The sequence below is a fragment of the Polypterus senegalus genome, chromosome 11, assembly GCF_016835505.1.
Source record: "Polypterus senegalus isolate Bchr_013 chromosome 11, ASM1683550v1, whole genome shotgun sequence".
In the NCBI taxonomy this organism is placed as follows: domain Eukaryota; kingdom Metazoa; phylum Chordata; class Cladistia; order Polypteriformes; family Polypteridae; genus Polypterus; species Polypterus senegalus.
The window spans coordinates 15,973,936-15,992,208 of NC_053164.1; the positions used below are offsets into that span (position 1 = coordinate 15,973,936).

The 18,273-nt window shown below is 35.5% G+C and overlaps 1 protein-coding gene across 1 annotated transcript in view; it reads left to right on the forward strand.

Moving 5' to 3' along the window:
* The window catches only part of clptm1 (CLPTM1 regulator of GABA type A receptor forward trafficking), a 59,080-nt gene extending 43,257 nt beyond the window's left edge, over positions 1 to 15,823 (forward strand). Inside the window, exons 9-14 of the mRNA XM_039768084.1 lie at positions 1,261 to 1,354; positions 6,134 to 6,324; positions 7,854 to 7,949; positions 9,562 to 9,697; positions 12,534 to 12,701; positions 14,721 to 15,823. Of these exons, the coding sequence (XP_039624018.1) occupies positions 1,261 to 1,354; positions 6,134 to 6,324; positions 7,854 to 7,949; positions 9,562 to 9,697; positions 12,534 to 12,701; positions 14,721 to 14,905 (870 nt within the window). The 3' untranslated portion in view covers positions 14,906 to 15,823. The remainder of the gene's footprint in view (positions 1 to 1,260; positions 1,355 to 6,133; positions 6,325 to 7,853; positions 7,950 to 9,561; positions 9,698 to 12,533; positions 12,702 to 14,720) is intronic.
* The last annotated feature ends 2,450 nt before the right edge of the window (positions 15,824 to 18,273 follow it).

An 18,273-nucleotide genomic window follows, 5' to 3' on the forward strand; every position in this document is an offset into this window, starting at 1 on the left:
AAAAACGGCCATGCAGGGTGAACGGGGTCCCTTATGACTCACTTTGCCTTTTTCAGCCAGCACTTGGCAAATGTGTCCGGCACGGATGGTATCTCAGTCCCGGTGATGACCTTCACTGTTTTCACCACTTCAAAATTTTAACCTGCATTTCAATATGTACTTATTTTTAATATGAATAAAGCCCTAGAGTGGAGAGGGATAGGCTAATCGGCACTACTTCTAATAATTGATGAAAGGAGTAGTAGGCTGACAACGATGAAATTAACTTGCCTCCTGAAACAGTGGGTGACAAATGATGAACTAACTGGAAAGGATTTTTTTTTTTAAAAAGTGAGGTAGCCAAGTCTAGTAGTTTGAGTATACACAGATGTAAATCTGAAAAAGACATTGCATTCATTTTATTGTTTAATTAGTATAAGTAAAAACAGTGCTATTCATGTCAAACTTAAATGTCAGCTATATGTACTTTTTTATTGCAATTGCTTTATTTTAAATGCTTGAACTTTGCACAAATATGCATTTTATAGTCATTTTTTTTGGTGATTGAAGCAAAGCAGCAGTTTTTTGTAAGCCCTGTTGTTTCATCTTGCAGGATAATTTATTTTCAGTACTTTTAGTTTGGCATTTTAAATGTAGTGCATTGATATAGATTATGAAAGCTTAGTAATATTTAAAGAGGAAAAAAAAATACCGCATTTGGTATCAGTATTGCCAGATACTCAACTTTTCAATGTTGGTATCAGAAAGGATAGTTTAGACATGGCACAATACAAGCTTATTTTTTATACGAACAAACATATAGTTTATCATTTTACTGTATCTTCGCAATGAACAAGTGTGACCTACTAGATAACTGATGTGCATTTATATGACTTATGAACACAAGTTTGCCAAAATGAAGAAACGGTCAATGTTGCTTATTTAGTTTTTGTTTAATCAACCAGTAATAGACAATAGACCACTTTCATTGACCTGTTTACTCACAACATGGTCTTTTACATAAATGCTAATGGTGGTAGAGCTTGCACAGAAATTCAATGAAGAAAATTTTCCTCATGGTCCCCAGCTAAGATGTCATCGACACTGTGTTAGATATAAACTATAAATTTACCTTTATACTGTCGATTTGTTTGTAATGACATTTACCCCTGTTGTACTGAATTTTTTTTTTTGGACATTATAATCTATATAACTGCGTTAAAGGTATTTAGCAAAACTTAATACTGTCTCTGTTTCTCTTTTTTGTTGTTTAATTTTTAGGTAGCCCTCTTGGAGACAAACCCATATCTCTTGGGGCTGACAATTGTTGTTTCCATTGTACACAGCATCTTTGAATTTCTGGCATTTAAAAACGGTAATTTTTAAAATGCACTCATGTTTATGGACATTTTAAATGTTACTTTTTTGTCATTGTGTTTTGATATTACTATGCCCTGTTTACAATGACGTGACGTTGGATAAAGACAGTGGAGTAGTGTGTGTGTATATATATATGTGTGTATGTATGTATGTATGTGTATGTATATATGTGTGTGTGTGTGTGTGTATGTATATATGTATATATATATATATATATATATATATATATATATATATATATATATATATATATATATATATATATATATATATATATATATATATATATATATATATATATATATATATACTCACGACACAAAAAGAGAAAAATGTAACCTTTAATTGAAGAACATTTATTCATTGGGGTAAAAAATCCCACATTAAGAAATAAGTTTTTTACATGAAATCCTGTATGCCACAATTATTGGCACCCCTGCTGTTAATATTTTGTACAACCCCCTTTTGCCAACAAGACAGCACTTAATTTTCTCCTGTAACATTTCACAAGGTTGGAGAATACAGAGACAGGGAATTGTGACCATTCCTTTTTGCACAATCTTTCTAGATCATCCTTGGTCCTCTCCTCTTCAGCTCACCCCACAGGTTTTCAATGGGGTTGAGGTCTGGGGACTGAGATGGCCATGGAAGGAGCATGATTTTGTGTCTACTGAGCCATTTTTGTGTAGATTTTGCCATATGTTTCAGGTCATTATCATGCTGGAAGACCCAATGACGACCCATCTTCAGCTTTCTGACAAGAGGCCACCAGATTACCAGATTTTGATTTAAAATGTCCTTGTATTTCAAGGAGTTCATGATGCCATACACCCAAACAAGGGCCTTTGGAAGAGAAACAGCTACACAGCACCACATATCCTCCACCATACTTTACAGTGGGCACGAGGTGCTTTTCCGCATACTCATTCTTGGATTTACACCAGACCCACTTAGAATGTTTGTTGTCAGAAAGCTCAATTTTAGTCTCATCTGACCAAAGCACACAGTCCCAGTTAAAGCCGCAGTACCACTTAGCAAACTCCTGACATTTACTTTTGTGATTGTAGGTGAGAAAAGGCTTTCTCCTTGCATGTCTCCCAAACAGCTTGTTGGCATAGAGATAGCGTCCAAGGTACCACTCTTTGGTGCAGTTCTCTAACAGTGAGCTTTGGAGAATTTTTTACTTCTCTTGCCATCCTCTTCATTGTGTGTAGTGGCAAGATAAACTTGGGTCCTCGTCCAGCCTTGTTTGTTACTGTTCACGTTGTTTTACACTTCTTTATTATTCCTCTGACTGTAGATACAGCCAGGTTTAGGCGAGGAGCTATTTCCTTGTAGCCATTACCTGACTTATGAAGGTCGACACACATCTGCCTTACTTGAACAGAATGTTCTTTTGTGTTTCCCATGTTGAAGAGTGGCTAAGACCAATAAGACTCTGTGTCACGTCATATTTATACCCCAGGGACACAGGATGTCATTAATTACTAATTAAATGGTCCAATTTACTCTGATCAACTTTAAAAACTAAACTAGAAATTACAAAAACACTTCAATTACATTTATTTTATAGGAATTGTTACACGATTTCATATAAAAAATGTATTTCTTTATTTTCTCCCCCAGTGAATAACTGTACTTTAAAGGTTGGAGTTTTCTCTTTTTTGTGTTGAGCCTATATTTTTTTGGGGGAAAAAAAAAAATTATTAGAAGCCTAAGAACACATCTTAACCAGGGGTGCCAATAATTATATGTATGTACTACTGCACTGTACAGAACAGTAATGTGCAGGTTTTGTACAAGACTAATAAAGATTATCAAAGATGAAATTTTCCTGAATAATCCATGCTTTATTCCATTTAAAGATCAAACATTTTAGGGGAATCAACTAAACTATGCAGGTGTGTTGGTACAGCATAATAATTATTCATGCATTATGGTAACAATAAGCATTTAAACTTGAAATCCACTGAAAAAATTGTTACATCATCTGGTAGATCCAAAGTCACAATCCAATCAGAAGACAAGTTTCTGAGGGTCAGCAGCTTGTGTGATAGGTGCCTCACAGCACAACAGCTTCAAGCACAGTCTCACTTTTTACTGTGTGAAGAGAATACTTTGTGCTGCAGCTTTGAAAGCATGAGTGGCAGTAAGAAGTTCATTCCTTAAAGGACAAAATAAGAAAGCAGTTCTTGCCTGGGCCATGAAATACCAGCTGTGGACTACTGCAGACTTCAAGAAAGTCTTACGGACCAATGACATAAAATTTTAAATCTTCATATCATCCAGCAAGGTGTTTTATGTGCCGTCGAGTTGGTGACTGTTTAACAGTTTAACATGGAGGAGGAAGTTTGATAGTTTGGGGTTATTTTGCTGGGGGCATAGCTGGTGACTTGCACAGCGTAACTGGCATTCTGAATCAAAAGGGTTTCTGCAGTATTTTGCAGCACCACAGAATACCTTCTGATCTGCTGCAGGAAGAACTCATGACCTACTAGAATCAGGACAGTGACCCAAAACATGGCTTTTGGACTTTGTCAGAACTGCATTAAAAGAAAAGAACAGGAAGGTACACTTCAAAACATTGAATGACCAACACAGTCTCCAGACTTAAACCCAGTTGAGTTAGTTTAGGATGTACTGGACAGCAGGGTGAAGGGAAAGAACCTACAAGTGCATCACATTTGTGGAAACTTCTATAACAGTGTTGTGAAGATCTTTTTGACCAATATTTGATTTCTCTTATAGAACGAATGCCACCAACATCCCATTATGTTGGCAAACGGTGGCTACTTTGATAAATCAAAAATTTTGTACACTTGATGATTCCTTTGACTTATATATTTTTTTTTATTAGCTGTTGTTTATTTGTTCTTTGCATAAATTTTCATGATGATTAAGACATTAAACAGTGTGCACTTACATAAAAACAGAAAAAACATTTGACCGGTAGCGTGTATGGTATGTTTTTAGAACATTATGTATATTTTCTAAATTTAAAGAAATCTGGTTCTTCAGTTTGAAGACATTTATTTTGTAGAGGTGATCTAAAATAAATAATGAAGCGGAACAGTTAAACTACACCATATGATGAATAATATACAGTATCTTTATAATGCTTTTGACAGCTCAAGTTAAAACACTTCCAAAAAATTATCAACTAGTCCTTGAAACAGAATTACATAAACAAAACTAACAGTTAATATAGCCTGTAGTAAAATAATTAGTATTTGTCTACAAAGGCACTCAAACACTGTATCCTAAAAACTGCCACATACCATGTTTTAAAGGCTAGTAAGGTAATATATAGCTAAAGATAAACATGTTGAAGATTGTATAGAAATGAGGTAATCCTCCTTCATAGTTCTTTCTAATTGTGAGTCAAAGATCAAATATAATTGTATACAACTTGGGAAACGGTGCATTAAAAGATTACAAAGTGCTGTTTCATAAAGCAGCAAGTACACAAGGATAAAAATTTCACTTAAGTGGGATGAAATTAAACAACACCATAACTTAATCATTCAGGAGTCAGACTTTCATTAGGAAGCGCAATTCACCTGCTAAATAAAAATAAAACTACAGTTCTGCTTCTAAGGTTTCAGTAGCGGAGAACATGTGAAATGAATGAACAAAGGCTTGGACATCTGGAGTGATGTGAAATGCTGACTATAGTAGTTTAGTTATTTGATCACTGACAAAAGACGAGTATTTGCCGGATGCACATTAAGTAGGCAAAAGCACTTTGTAATATGATAGTGACTGAAGGTGTTATCCCCCTCTCCCACCACCTTCCCTTTTTTGTCTGCTTGTGTACTTTGCATTAGAACAGCAAACATTACAAGGATTTTTTTTTTTTTGGAGTAGAAACATATTTTGCCAGGGAGGCAGAACAGCACATTGCAGGCACTGCATGTGGCAGGACGGCCTTTTCATATGCAGTGACATGATGCAGTAATACTTAAACTGTAATCATGTAAAAATAAAAAACATTTCCAAATGGCAGTGCAACACTACCTGTTGAAAATGCTTTTCCTGATTTTGACTCCCCCCACCCCATATTTATATAAATATTTGCATATTTATTTTTACTCAATATCGAATCAAAAATTCAATATATTGTACAGTCCTATCTGCCCCACCACCCTGTCCTAGCTAACAATGTAGAAAAATAGATGTATGGATGTGTGAATTTTTAATATCACCAACTGTCTTGTTAATTACATGAACTTTTCATTTGCATCGTTCAGAGTTCTTTGTTGCCAGAAAATGTAATAGCTGGGCTTTTTTTACATGCTACCTGCTTTGTGTTTTTAAGAGCTCCTGTATCTTCATACATGCACTATCGTGCTTAAATAAGTATAGTCTCCAGATGTTTGAACTGTACCCGTAATATTCATCTGTCATTTTTATATGTGTTGAAAGCCATTCCTTGCATTGTTCGTCAGTAGAGAAGTGTGTATTGCCCACTTGTATGGAGTCAGAAAGTAAGATGTGCAACATTTTACTCATTTGGCCAATGAAAGACCTTTTCAGAACAACTGTAAGAACTGATTAGTAAAGCAGTGTGGATACAAGTAAAGTGATTCCAAGAGATAATATACATGATATAAATTTTTTTATTTTATGCGCCCAGAAATGCAAATTCTGTAGGAGTGTGACATTTTTTTTCCTTTGGATAATTTTGTAACTTTATGTTTAATAAGTACACAGAAGGACTACTAAAACCACCGGAGTGTTGTGTATTCATGTTACTTGTTTTTTTTTCTTTCAGATATCCAGTTCTGGAATAGCAGGCAGTCACTTGAGGGCCTTTCTGTTCGTTCAGTCTTCTTTGGTGTGTTCCAGTCCCTGGTTGTACTTTTGTACATTCTTGACAATGAGACCAACTTTGTTGTTCAAATCAGTGTCTTTATTGGACTTCTCATTGACTTCTGGAAAATCACAAAGGTTATGGATGTTAAGGTAAAATAGAAATGATCAAATAACTTGAATGTAGATTTTTTTTTTTTCTCTTACAAATATTTGAGTGCCACTAAAGAATACTCATTGTGGAGTCTTTTCATAGTAGACTAAAAAAATATTTAATACTTCGTTATTTCTTACCTTTTTACCATTAAATTGTATCTCAGGTGTCCAATCTATTTCCATTTTGTCTCCATAAAATAGTTCTCATTTGGCCATAAACCTGGCACCAAAAACTTACAACATCACATGAAGAATTATCTTGCATGTTACTTATCAGAGCTGCATAGCCTCATTTTCATATTTTTTTATTTGAAGCCCTGGTAGGTTAATATGTTTAGGTGTGCACAGTAAATTAGTGTTTGGAGTTAACACCTTTTGCTTTATTTATAGTCTAGCAGTTCTGCCTGAATGCTGTAAACAAATTGAAATGAACTTTTGTGCACTTAGTGCGTAGTCTGCATTTCCATTGGTATACACAAGGAGGTGTTCAGCCACTCTCATCTACGACTGTGATTTTTTTGCAAAAAGGGTTTGTTTGGGGGTTAGTGTTGCAAATTGCTTTAAATTGTGCAAATTAAACAATTGTCAACCTTTGGCTACACATCATTACTTAACTGTGGTGTGTATTATTATAGGTTACTTTTTTACCAGTCAGAAAGATTTGTATGTTTTTTGACCAAGTCCTGGATATGAATGGTAATTATATTAACTGCCTTGATCAAGTCTTGGAGTCGTTCTACTACTTCTAAAGTAATATCCTGCATGGTGATAAATAATATGAAGCTATTCTTGTGCATCAGACACAGCATTTTTGCTTTAATATGTATGCATTTTAAAATTCAGAACAGCATTATGGAAATTGTGTTTAGACTGCTGTCCTATACTTGTGCGTAATACCATCTGCAGTTAGTCCATCATTTGTACAGACTCTGTGAGATAAATGTCAGAGGATTGGAAACCTGATTCTGAATTTTGTCAGTAGTTTACATTTACTGGACTAAAATCTGTACATTCAAACTTAAGCTACTATTACATTGTGTGCATTTCATGCTCATAATACATGCTGCAGTCCTTGCAAACAACTGTCCTGGTGTACATCCTGCTTGTTTTGAAGTGAGCTGCTGCCAGCCCACTCAGGTTCTTTGCTTAGTGCATTGTGGCTTGTAACTTTTTTTTTTTTAAACTGCCAAGTGTTTCTTGGAAGCATTCAGCAAAGTCAATTTGCTAATGTTAGTTTAGATTAAAAATTAATGTTCTTTAAAATGTAAAAAAGATGGAAGAGGATGTGTCAGTTTTTTAATAGCCCTCATCCTCATTTTCCAGCAGTCCTGTCATAATCAGAAATGTACTTGTCTATTACTGTGCTTGTAGACTTCGTATCTGTTAATTTATTTTCCTGCCAGTGGGTATGGAGACAGATGTTTGCTGCAGTATTTTTGCCCCTGGCTCCAAAAGTTTACAGGAGAATTGATTGCATTGGAAATGGTGCATATATCCCTTAATTTTATATATATATTTTTTTTTAGCTGGATAAAGAAAATAAAATTGCTGGCATTTTCCCTCGCTTATCTATAAAAGACAAGTCAACATATGTGCAGTCATCTACAAAGATTTATGACGATGTAAGTAGCAGTATATTTTCATTTTTATTTCTAAAAATTATGAACATAGATTTAGCATTTGTTAAAATTCCTTCTTTTATTAGCTGCTTAGGTGGGATGGACTCCATAGAACAAAGTCGTTCTTTTGGTATTAATTTCGAACTCTGAGTAGTTTTCCCAATATATTTGGAGCCATTTTAGCAACCTTTTCATGATTTTTTTTTGATTTGCATAAAGGCCCGTGCCACATTAATTGAATATAACAATAATTTTCAATTATAGACTTTATTTACGTTTAGCAAGTTGGGGGATAGTGGTAGCGATTTCACCAGCGACACGGTTCAACCCCGCCTTTTAAAGGACCGCAACCCACTCAGCTGCCTATACCTCACATTACGACCTTAAGGAATGTGGTACTTATTTTGGCCCACCCTGTACAAGGTTGTACGCTATGTTCTTCTTCGACAAATGCGATGGTTAATATTCTGTATCGTTTGTGTGGCATTTGTTTATATATAGCCACTCTGCCTTGGGCAACAGGGATTGTAAATTTTTCCCAATCTCCCCCCCCCAACCCATTTGTTTTGCTCCAACCAGTCTCTATATATGATGGCGGTTCTTTCTGCTAATGAAATTATTTCATTCTATGCCTCATTGAATATCCTACATTGAATTATGGCCGGGGCCCTCATCTCAGGAGGACTGCAGTGCCAGCTGATTTTTAACTTCACTGAATTTCTTGATTAGAAATCAGTGACTCCTGCTAACGCAAAATTAGTTTTGGGCGTACATTTAATTCACAACCCTTCATTGCTCATTTAACTCTTGAAACGGATGCATTCACAATTATAGCTGCTTCCTTTTTGCTTAACCTGCTACCAAATAATAATAAAAAAAAAAACAGTCCCACAAAGTTGTTCCCATTTGCACATCTGTCTGTTCATCAGGAGTAGATGCTTTCAAAGGAAAATAAGTCAAGGACCAAGAAATACTAATCTTCTTCTTTAGTTCACATAATACCTTAACGACAACCTTAGAAAAACAAAATCTTTATTATCAGAAATGTTTGTCAAGACAAGATGAGTACATTCATGAGGCATATTATTAAACAGATCATATGATTAACAACAGGAAATGGATTCTAATGTGAAGATTGATAAGAGCAAAAACAGTGGGCCTACAGAACGGAGTATGGCGAACCCCGATGTAAAGTATCCAATGTAATAGTTGAGCCCCACCACCACAGCTCATTTTGCAGTATGAACAACTGGGCTGATTCTGATAAGACTTTGTATCGAAGTATTTTAAGTGCTGTTCATTTGATTTTTTTTTTTTTTAATTGCAGTTTTGGTTCCAGTATACCATGGGATTATTCTAGGAAGTGTCTTTATCGAGGAGTGGTTTATACTTCTGTCAGTAATGATGCCAACTTGTTAGAGCAAATTTTGATAACTGTCCTTCTGTCATGTGTATGTGTGTTTGAGTTCACAGAGTGGTCCTAACTTTGTGGGTTTAGCGTATATTGGTATGTCTTAAAACCTCAAAGTCATTTGTGGGTATATTAAAATTGTATAAATATTATAAAAAATATGACCAGTTTTGGTCTAATTTTTTTTCCCCTCTCTTTGCTTAGATGGCCTTTAGGTACCTTTCTTGGCTGCTTTACCCACTTTTGGGTTGCTATGCTGTTTACAGCTTATTGTATATGGAGCATAAAGGCTGGTACTCGTGGGTTCTAGGAATGCTCTATGGCTTTTTGTTAACTTTTGGTAAGTAAACGTTAATTTTTTTTTTTATTTTTTTTTTCTATTATATATAAAATACAGTACAGCATCAGATTACCATATTTATTCCAATATGCATTTCCCTCTCCACAATCACAGCAGAAAAAATGACCAGGTGATAAATATGGATGCACATATACTGTATTTACAGGCATACTGATACATGCCATTTTTTTAGTTAATGTTTTGTGCGTTCCTTCCCGCAGCCCTTTATCAATTTAATTTTTAATAGCATAACCATATTTAATAAATCATTCAATTAAACTAACATTTTAAATTAGTACTTTTGCCGGTCATAAAATTAGAATATCATGGCAAAGTTGATTTATTTCAGTAATTCCATTCAAGAAGTGAAACTTGTATATTAGATTTATTCATTACACACAGACTGATGTATTTCAAATGTTTATTACTTTTAATTTTGATGGTTATAACTGACAACTAATGAAAGTCCCAAATTCAATATCTTGGAAAATTAGAATATTGTGAAATGGTTCAATATTGAAGACACCTGGTGCCACACTCTAATCAGCTAATTAACTCAAAACACCTGCAAAAGCCTTTAAATGGTCTCTCAGTCTAGTTCTGTAGGCTACACAATCATGGGGAAGACTGCTGACTTGACAGTTGTCCAAAAGACGACCATTGACACCTTGAACAAGGAGGGCAAGACACAAAAGGTCATTGCTAAAGAGGCTGGCTGTTCACAGAGCTCTGTGTCCAAGCACATTAATAGAGAGGCGAAGGGAAGGACAAGATGTGGTAGGAAAAAGTGTACAAGCAATAGGGATAACCGCACCCTGGAGAGGATTGTGAAACAAAACCCATTCAAAACTGTGGGGGAGATTCACAAAGAGTGGACTGCAGCTGGAGTCAGTGCTTCAAGAACCACCACGCACAGACATATGCAAGACATGGGTTTCAGCTGTTGCATTCCTTGTGTCAAGCCACTCTTGAACAAGAGACAGCGTCAGAAGCGTCTCGACTGGACTGCTGCTGTGGGGTCCAAAGTTATGTTCTCTGATGAAAGTAAATTTTGCATTTCCTTTGGAAATCAAGGTCCCAGAGTCTGGGGAAGAGAGGAGAGGCACAGAATCCACGTTGCTTGAGGTCCAGTGTAAAGTTTCCACAGTCAGTGATGGTTTGGGGTGCCATGTCATCTGCTGGTGTTGGTCCATTGTGTTTTCTGAGGTCCAAGGTCAACGCAGCCGTCTACCAGGAAGTTTTAGAGCACTTCATGCTTCCTGCTGCTGACGAACTTTATGGGGATGCAGATTTCATTTTCCAACAGGACCTGGCACCTGCACAAAGTGCCAAAACTACCAGTACCTGGTTTAAGGACCATGGTATCCCTGTTCTTGATTGGCCAGCAAACTTGCCTGACCTTAACCCCATAGAAAATCTATGGGGTATTGTGAAGAGGAAGATGCAATACACCAGACCCAACAATTCAGAAGAGCTGAAGGCCACTATCAGAGCAACATGGGCTCTCATAACACCTGAGCAGTGCCACAGACTGATCGACTCCATGCCACGCCGCATTGCTGCAGTAATCCAGGCCAAAGGAGCCCCAACTAAATATTGAGTGCTGTACATGATCATACTTTTCATGTTCATACCTTTCAGTTGGCCAACATTTCTAAAAATCCTTTTTTTGCATTGGTCTTAATTGATATTCTAATTTTCCAAGATACTGAATTTGGGACTTTCATTAGTTGTCAGTTATAATCATCAAAATTAAAAGAAATAAACATTTGAAATACATCAGTCTGTGTGTAATGAATGAATCTAATATACAAGTTTCAGTTTTTGAATGGAATTACTGAAATAAATCAACTTTGTCATGATATTCTAATTTTATGACCAGCTCCTGTATTTACGGAGTTTTAGTCCATATGTATTTATTTAAGAATTATATATATATATATATATATATATATATATATATATATATATATATATATATATACACAGTCCCGATCAAAAGTTTAAGACCACTTGAAAAATGGCAAAAAATCATATTTTGATCATATCATCACAACACAGTAACCATGGGAAGTTCAGATACTGATGATGCTGATGTACCCAGTGACCGTTCACTAGCACACACTATTTGTGCAAAAAGTGAGCAATAGGATCTTTATGCCTTTAAATGTATATTAATGTCTTATTTGGCTGGCTAACAGGCATCATCATATGTTACAGACTTGCGAAATCAACAAGTAAAGAGTTCATGTAACATGTAGCTCAGGAGGAAGGTTTTCCTGAAAGGGAACGAAAATCTGTGTACAATTGCAGTCAAATCACTTTCAACTATTGGCATCACATGTCAAGTTTTCATAGATTTCAGAAGTGGTTAGAAAAGAAATTAAAACTGGACCCTGGGCCTGATACCCAGGATTAATGTGTTTTCTGTAAACCATGTCAAAATAAATACTCTCATACTTTTGCTGGTTATTTTAAAACTACTGTAAAAAAGTAGTTGAAATGTTTTAATTCTGCCATTCTGCATTTTGACTACAAGATCATTGCTCCTTCTACTGTCTTTTCATTCCCAAATCCTGGTATTTGTTTATAGGGTCACTTTGTTTTGGGCTGCTATTTTAGTTATAGCAAGTACTAAATAGTTTTCTACTAGATTACTTGGGGCAAGTTAACCAAGGCAATAGTTTGAAGGCTTAACATTATTGAATCATCTGGATGTGATATTGAGGAAAACCTACCTATCTGCCAACCAAAAAGGAAAGGTCTGTTGTTTTAGCATTTAAGGGTGCAAAATCTATAATGAAGCAATAAATCTTTTTTCTTTTTCAACTTTTAGGATTCATCACTATGACCCCACAGCTATTTATCAACTACAAGTTGAAGTCTGTAGCTCACCTCCCCTGGAGGATGCTTACATATAAAGCACTAAATACCTTCATTGATGACCTCTTTGCTTTTGTCATTAAAATGCCGATGATGTACAGGATAGGATGTCTTAGAGATGGTAAGTCCCGTCAGTTTTACCATTAAATTCTCTGCAAAAAAAAAAATTAAAATACAATATGTTATTTGTACTTTTACATATTTTTAATAACTCATTATCTTCTTAAGAAGTATTGATTGTAAAAGATCTTTTGTCATTCGTACATGCATTTCTTTGGTTTTCAGGGGTAGCAACACCATTGCTTTTTCTACAAAGACATAATGGCCGGGAGAAAATTTCAGAACACTTTAGAAGTTGTAAGAAATAATTTGAAATTGAAATGAAATTTATTGTAGTGATCCTTCAAGCAGTCTAATATATTTTAATGACTATCACAGGTGTCTTCAGTATTATAATCACTTATTTCAAATAAAGAAAATATATCCTTGTGTAAAACGCTAAACCTGGGATAGAGAAGAAAAGCAGAAAGTTTTCTGAGGGAGGCAAGACGGATGGTAACAGCCCAGCATGGTCAATGGAGAGATGGTCATTGCCTCTACAAAGAGCTTAGATAGTCCTGTGGAAAATTTGAGTGTAACAGACATTCCTGGGTGTAGCCACGTGAGAAAAACTGACCCAAGGTTAAAGAGAGAGATTTGTTTGAATTTTGGAAAAAGAATAAAGGTGTAATTCAAAAAAGATCAATCTGCAATTGAAGCTCAAGGTGCAACAGTTTCTATTGTCATCCAAAAAATTAAAGTTTTCATAGATCTATAAAAAATATCCAGGATCCAGAATGAATGAATGAGTAAATAAATAGATAAAAATATTTCATTTAAACACGAGTCTTCTAAAACCGTTCTCACAAAGACAGTTCATATAAAAGTCTATGTTAAAAGAATAAAGGATCTCCTTCAGTAGCATAATCGGTACTGACTCTGTACACAGTTCATCATCTCACTGGAGATCGGGTCAGACCCCCAAGCAACTTGCCCTCAGCCACTGTTGATCCAAGCCCCAAATACAGCAGCAGCTCCTTCCAGCTTCACATACAGTTCTGCCATCTCCGCTTCTATCTGGACTTCTCATTTCATTTGTCAGACTTCTCTAACCTATTCTGCTCCCTGAAATTGCTCAACAGGTCTGGGCCACTCCTCTGCACTAGATCTCACTCTTATTTGTTCTCTGTTCTACAGGACACAAACGGTGCCCACTCCACCCAATCTCTTCTCTCATTTCCTTTGAGATTGTCCTAGCTCCTATTCTCTCTTGATTTTGTTTCTTTGTTTTTTCCTCCTCCTTATCCCGCCTCTACTTTTTATAACATGCACAAACAACCTCAGTTGATGCTATGCACGCTCCATGATGCTACATGACAATCACCTCATTTAAGCATGTGCACGTGCCTGCTATTGCTTAACATGTGTGGAGTAAGTAAATATTCTTAAACAATAAATTAAATTCACTAAAACAATCCAATAGATATGCCCTGCTGTAGCAGGGCACATAAAAATCAGAAGAATATCAGGGAATTTAGGGAGAAATACACAGCTCAGTGTCAGAAAGCTGTCTCGGTCGTTGGTCCTACAACATAAAATGCACCCAAGAATGGAGAAGAAAATTGGACAGTTCTGAAATGTCCTGCTTTGAGTCCTTTTCTGAATCCCATTAAACAACTGTAGAAAGAGATGAAAGTCACATTTGGGAGAAGGTGCCCATGAAACCTGAGCGGAGTGGAGTGAGACAAACGAGACAGTAGAGCTGTGATAAAATATCAGTCGAAACTACTGGAAATGCTTTGACATTTGTCTCCAAAGGCTGTGTTAGGTTAAGGGTACCAATATTTTTGTCAACGTAGTTTTAATTCATTTAATGTTTTTAAAATCTGTTAAACTTTAAATTAAAAGCAAAGTTTATTTTCTATTAAATGTGATATATATCATTTGGAAACCAAATAATTGTCAGTTCCAATTTAGTTCATAGAAAACTGTGGGTTTTTTTAAATAAGTGTATCAATATTTTCATCCAGCTCTTTAAATGTGGGTGCTACTAAAAGTACAGTAACTGGATTTTGATTAGATTTTTTTTTTTTTTACACAGATGTAGTATTTTTTATTTACTTGTATCAACGCTGGATCTATCGTGTGGATCCAAACAGAATCAATGAGTTTGGGACAAGTGGTGTGGACCAGATGAAGCAAACAACAGAACAGAATGCTATTACAGATGGTAAAGTGACCACAGCAGATACAGAGAAGCCTCAAGCAGAAAAGAAGAATGATTAGTCATCTAAAAAAAAAGAGAAAAAATAAAAGTAATGATCAGTAGATAAAAACATAATGATTTTAGTGATGGGGATTAAAATGGACAGACAATGAAGCAGTTTATGCTTCTCTGGTCCCCACAAAGCCCAATAGTTTATTTTTTTTTATATGTATATTCCAATTATTTACTTTGTTTTTGAAACTGGGTGAAGTAATTGTTGTACTGTATTTGTGTTCAGAGGAGGATGGAACAGTGGTTAAAAGCATATCCCTTTATTTAAAAAAAGAAAAAAGACTCAAAAGTACAAAACTCTGGTCCATTTTGTCGTGAATTCCATTTCCACTGTGAGTGTAACTTCATATATTGTCTGCCCCTTAAGGGTTTAAAGTTCAGTTTTGCACTATTTCAACACAGGCCATCATCCTGTGCAGCTGCCAAGGTTTGTTTGAAGATTTTAAGGGGTGGGGTAGTGGAGGCAGAAGTGGGTTGTGAGACTTATTTTCTTCCCATCAGGGTAAAACGGCCATGTAGCTATGAAATCATTTCTTCCTGGCAGTTTTTGTTGTACTTTTTTTGGATCTTGTACAGACTTTAAGCTTGTATCTTAATTATACTGTTGTACATCACATTACGTGTTTTTATTTTATTAACAAAAAAAAATCAGACATACAACACATACTTGTAAAATGGTGGTGTTTTCTTGTTGTTTTAAAACACACTGTGGTGCCTAAAGGTTATGCTTTTGCAGAACATGAGTGTTATTCTACTGGATTGTTTCATTTGGCAAACTACAAAAGTTTGTCATAATGTGAATAAGCATTTTGTTTTGGCCTATCACACATTCATGAGCTAACCAAGATGATCGCTACTCCAAAGATACTAGGTTATGCTAAGGCTGTTCATAAAGGTTTTTAAAAATAAAGATTTTAATTGGACAATGAGGTTTTTGACTGCCTGAAGCCGAGGTTGTAACGTGTCTACGTGTCATCCAAGTTTAATGCACTGCTGAGCTTCACTGTCTGCACTGAAGACTGACCTCCACGGTTTAATCAGTTAAGAGATATGAACAATACTGGCAATTTAGAAAAGGAAATGGATGTAATAGAAACTGGAATTAAATATCAAAATAAATTGAATGTGTTATAAAGTAAGAGTACATAATATTTGAGGAACCTATTCTCTTCTTGGTCATCTATTGTCAATCACTGGTGTTTTTATGAAAAATTTTGTGATGCTTAATGGAATAGTACACCCAAAAGTGATATATTTATTTTTTTGTTTCTTACTTCTTGTAGTTTGTAATGATGTTTAAGAAAAATCTTAACCTCATCTTTTCATGCATAACAGAAATAGATAGATGGGCATATGTGGTGACCTACTCTGAACAACAGCAAACATTATCAGACATCCAGAAAATCCACACATTGAGTTGTCTTATTGTATGCTCACAATTGGCAAAACATGTGCATTTTCTTTTTCCCAAAATATTGCTTGTTGAAGACCTCTGGAAAATTTTAGCAGTGCATACAGTGGAAGTGGTGTTTAACTTTGGAACTGAAGACCAGACTCAGCCAGTGGATGAGGGTGAGAGGGGAACAAGTACAAGGCATATTCTTTTCCTCATGATGTTTATTTTCCCAAACTTTTAATCTGTACATGTATGTCTTTCAGTGAATTTTGCACTGTTGATATTGCATGAAATGCAGTGTAAGCTAATAAATAAGCTGTTACTGGGCTAGGCTCCTGACCACTGAAAAATGGAGAGGGTATGAGTCTTTAACTCAGATGCTCATTTGTGTCCAAACCCATGGTTTTAGTTCACAAAAGTGCTTTCTGGTAGCTGTTTATTTAACAGTTTTTCAGTAAAACATACTTTGTAAACATACACCTGGACAACTTGACATGTTTGTTTATACAGCATGAGTAACGTGCGATTCTTTCATGAGTTTTTTTATATTGTTTGCAGTTGTCCAACAATGATCACCATAGACACCTATTTGTATCAGAAACTTTTAACTGAGATTATATGCAGTATCACTGAAAATTACATGGGGTAAGTAACATAAGCAAAAAAAATATATTGGGTGGAGTATCTTTTAGTTTAATATTAAATAAGGGTGTACATTTGCAACTGTTTGCCTTATTACCCTAGGGACACAAGATAGATTACTGCATACAAACACCATACACTTCCCCAGAGTCCATTTATGAGCATTCTTCCTGCCTTCTACTTTGATGGTGATGTTGTAAGGCTTTATAAATCACCTTCACAAAATGGATGAATGGATTAATGTCATATGAAAAAAAAAAAAAGTTTTTAACTTTAATATGAAATGAACAGCCACAAAAAACAAATTTGTTAAAACTGTGATGTCTCTTTAAGTTTGCAGTTTTTACATGATGTCGGTAGGGGGAGCTCAATGACCACAACTTGCAGCTTTGAGTCTTCATTGTAGGCAGGTTTATAGCTTCATAGTGTTCAACCCTTTTGTCCTGTCATACCAAAGTTCTGTCAGTCCTGGGGAGCCGCCGGGGTGGCAGGTTTTTATCCCATAAAGTTCTTCCCTAATTAAACTTGCTTCTCAGTATCGATGTTTTGGTGTCAGTACAAAGGTTATAAAATAGAATTTTATAGATTTGTACTGGAAAGCAGAACCCATTGCATGTCCCTTGGAGTTAATGGTTTTTTTTTTTAGATTTTTTCATCAATATTTTACTTTCACTTTTCCAGGTGTTTGTTTATTTTCTGTAAACCTCTGTTTATTTACGCATGTGGTCTGGCACAGAGGGAACTGCATCCTTCTAGCATTCAATGTCTTTTGATCTTAATTGTCATTTTTAAGATACAATTGAGGGAGCAGAAAAGGAAAAACAATAGGAAAACAACAAACACAATGGCAAAAGTACACATTTTTAAATGTATTATAACTTAATATAAATTGTGTCCATGCAGAATAAGAGAAGAAAAATAATGGAGCAGCTATTAAACATGAGATGAATCTGAGGTAAAATTACTCTCTAAATTGAGCTGGTTGGAACAAAAACCTGCCAGGCCTGAACTACTGTATTCCAGAAACGTCCAAGCTCCTGTGTACTTGAATTACAGCTCTGCTCCCATGTGGAGTATTCATTTCTTTTCTTCTGTCCGCCTCTAATGACCCTAAGCTGAATCGAGCAGGTTTAATCGTGTTATGTTATAGAGTCGTGTATCACTAGTGGATTGTTCTGTTGTCAACATCCTGTTAAGGTCTTTATATTTTTTTCAGATTCAGGTGGCTACTCTTTATAAAACAAAAATCCAGTCTCTACTGTTTTAATAAATAATTACCATCAAATGTATTTTGAAAGGTGGATAGCCAGATGCAATCTTTCACTGATTAACTGTAGA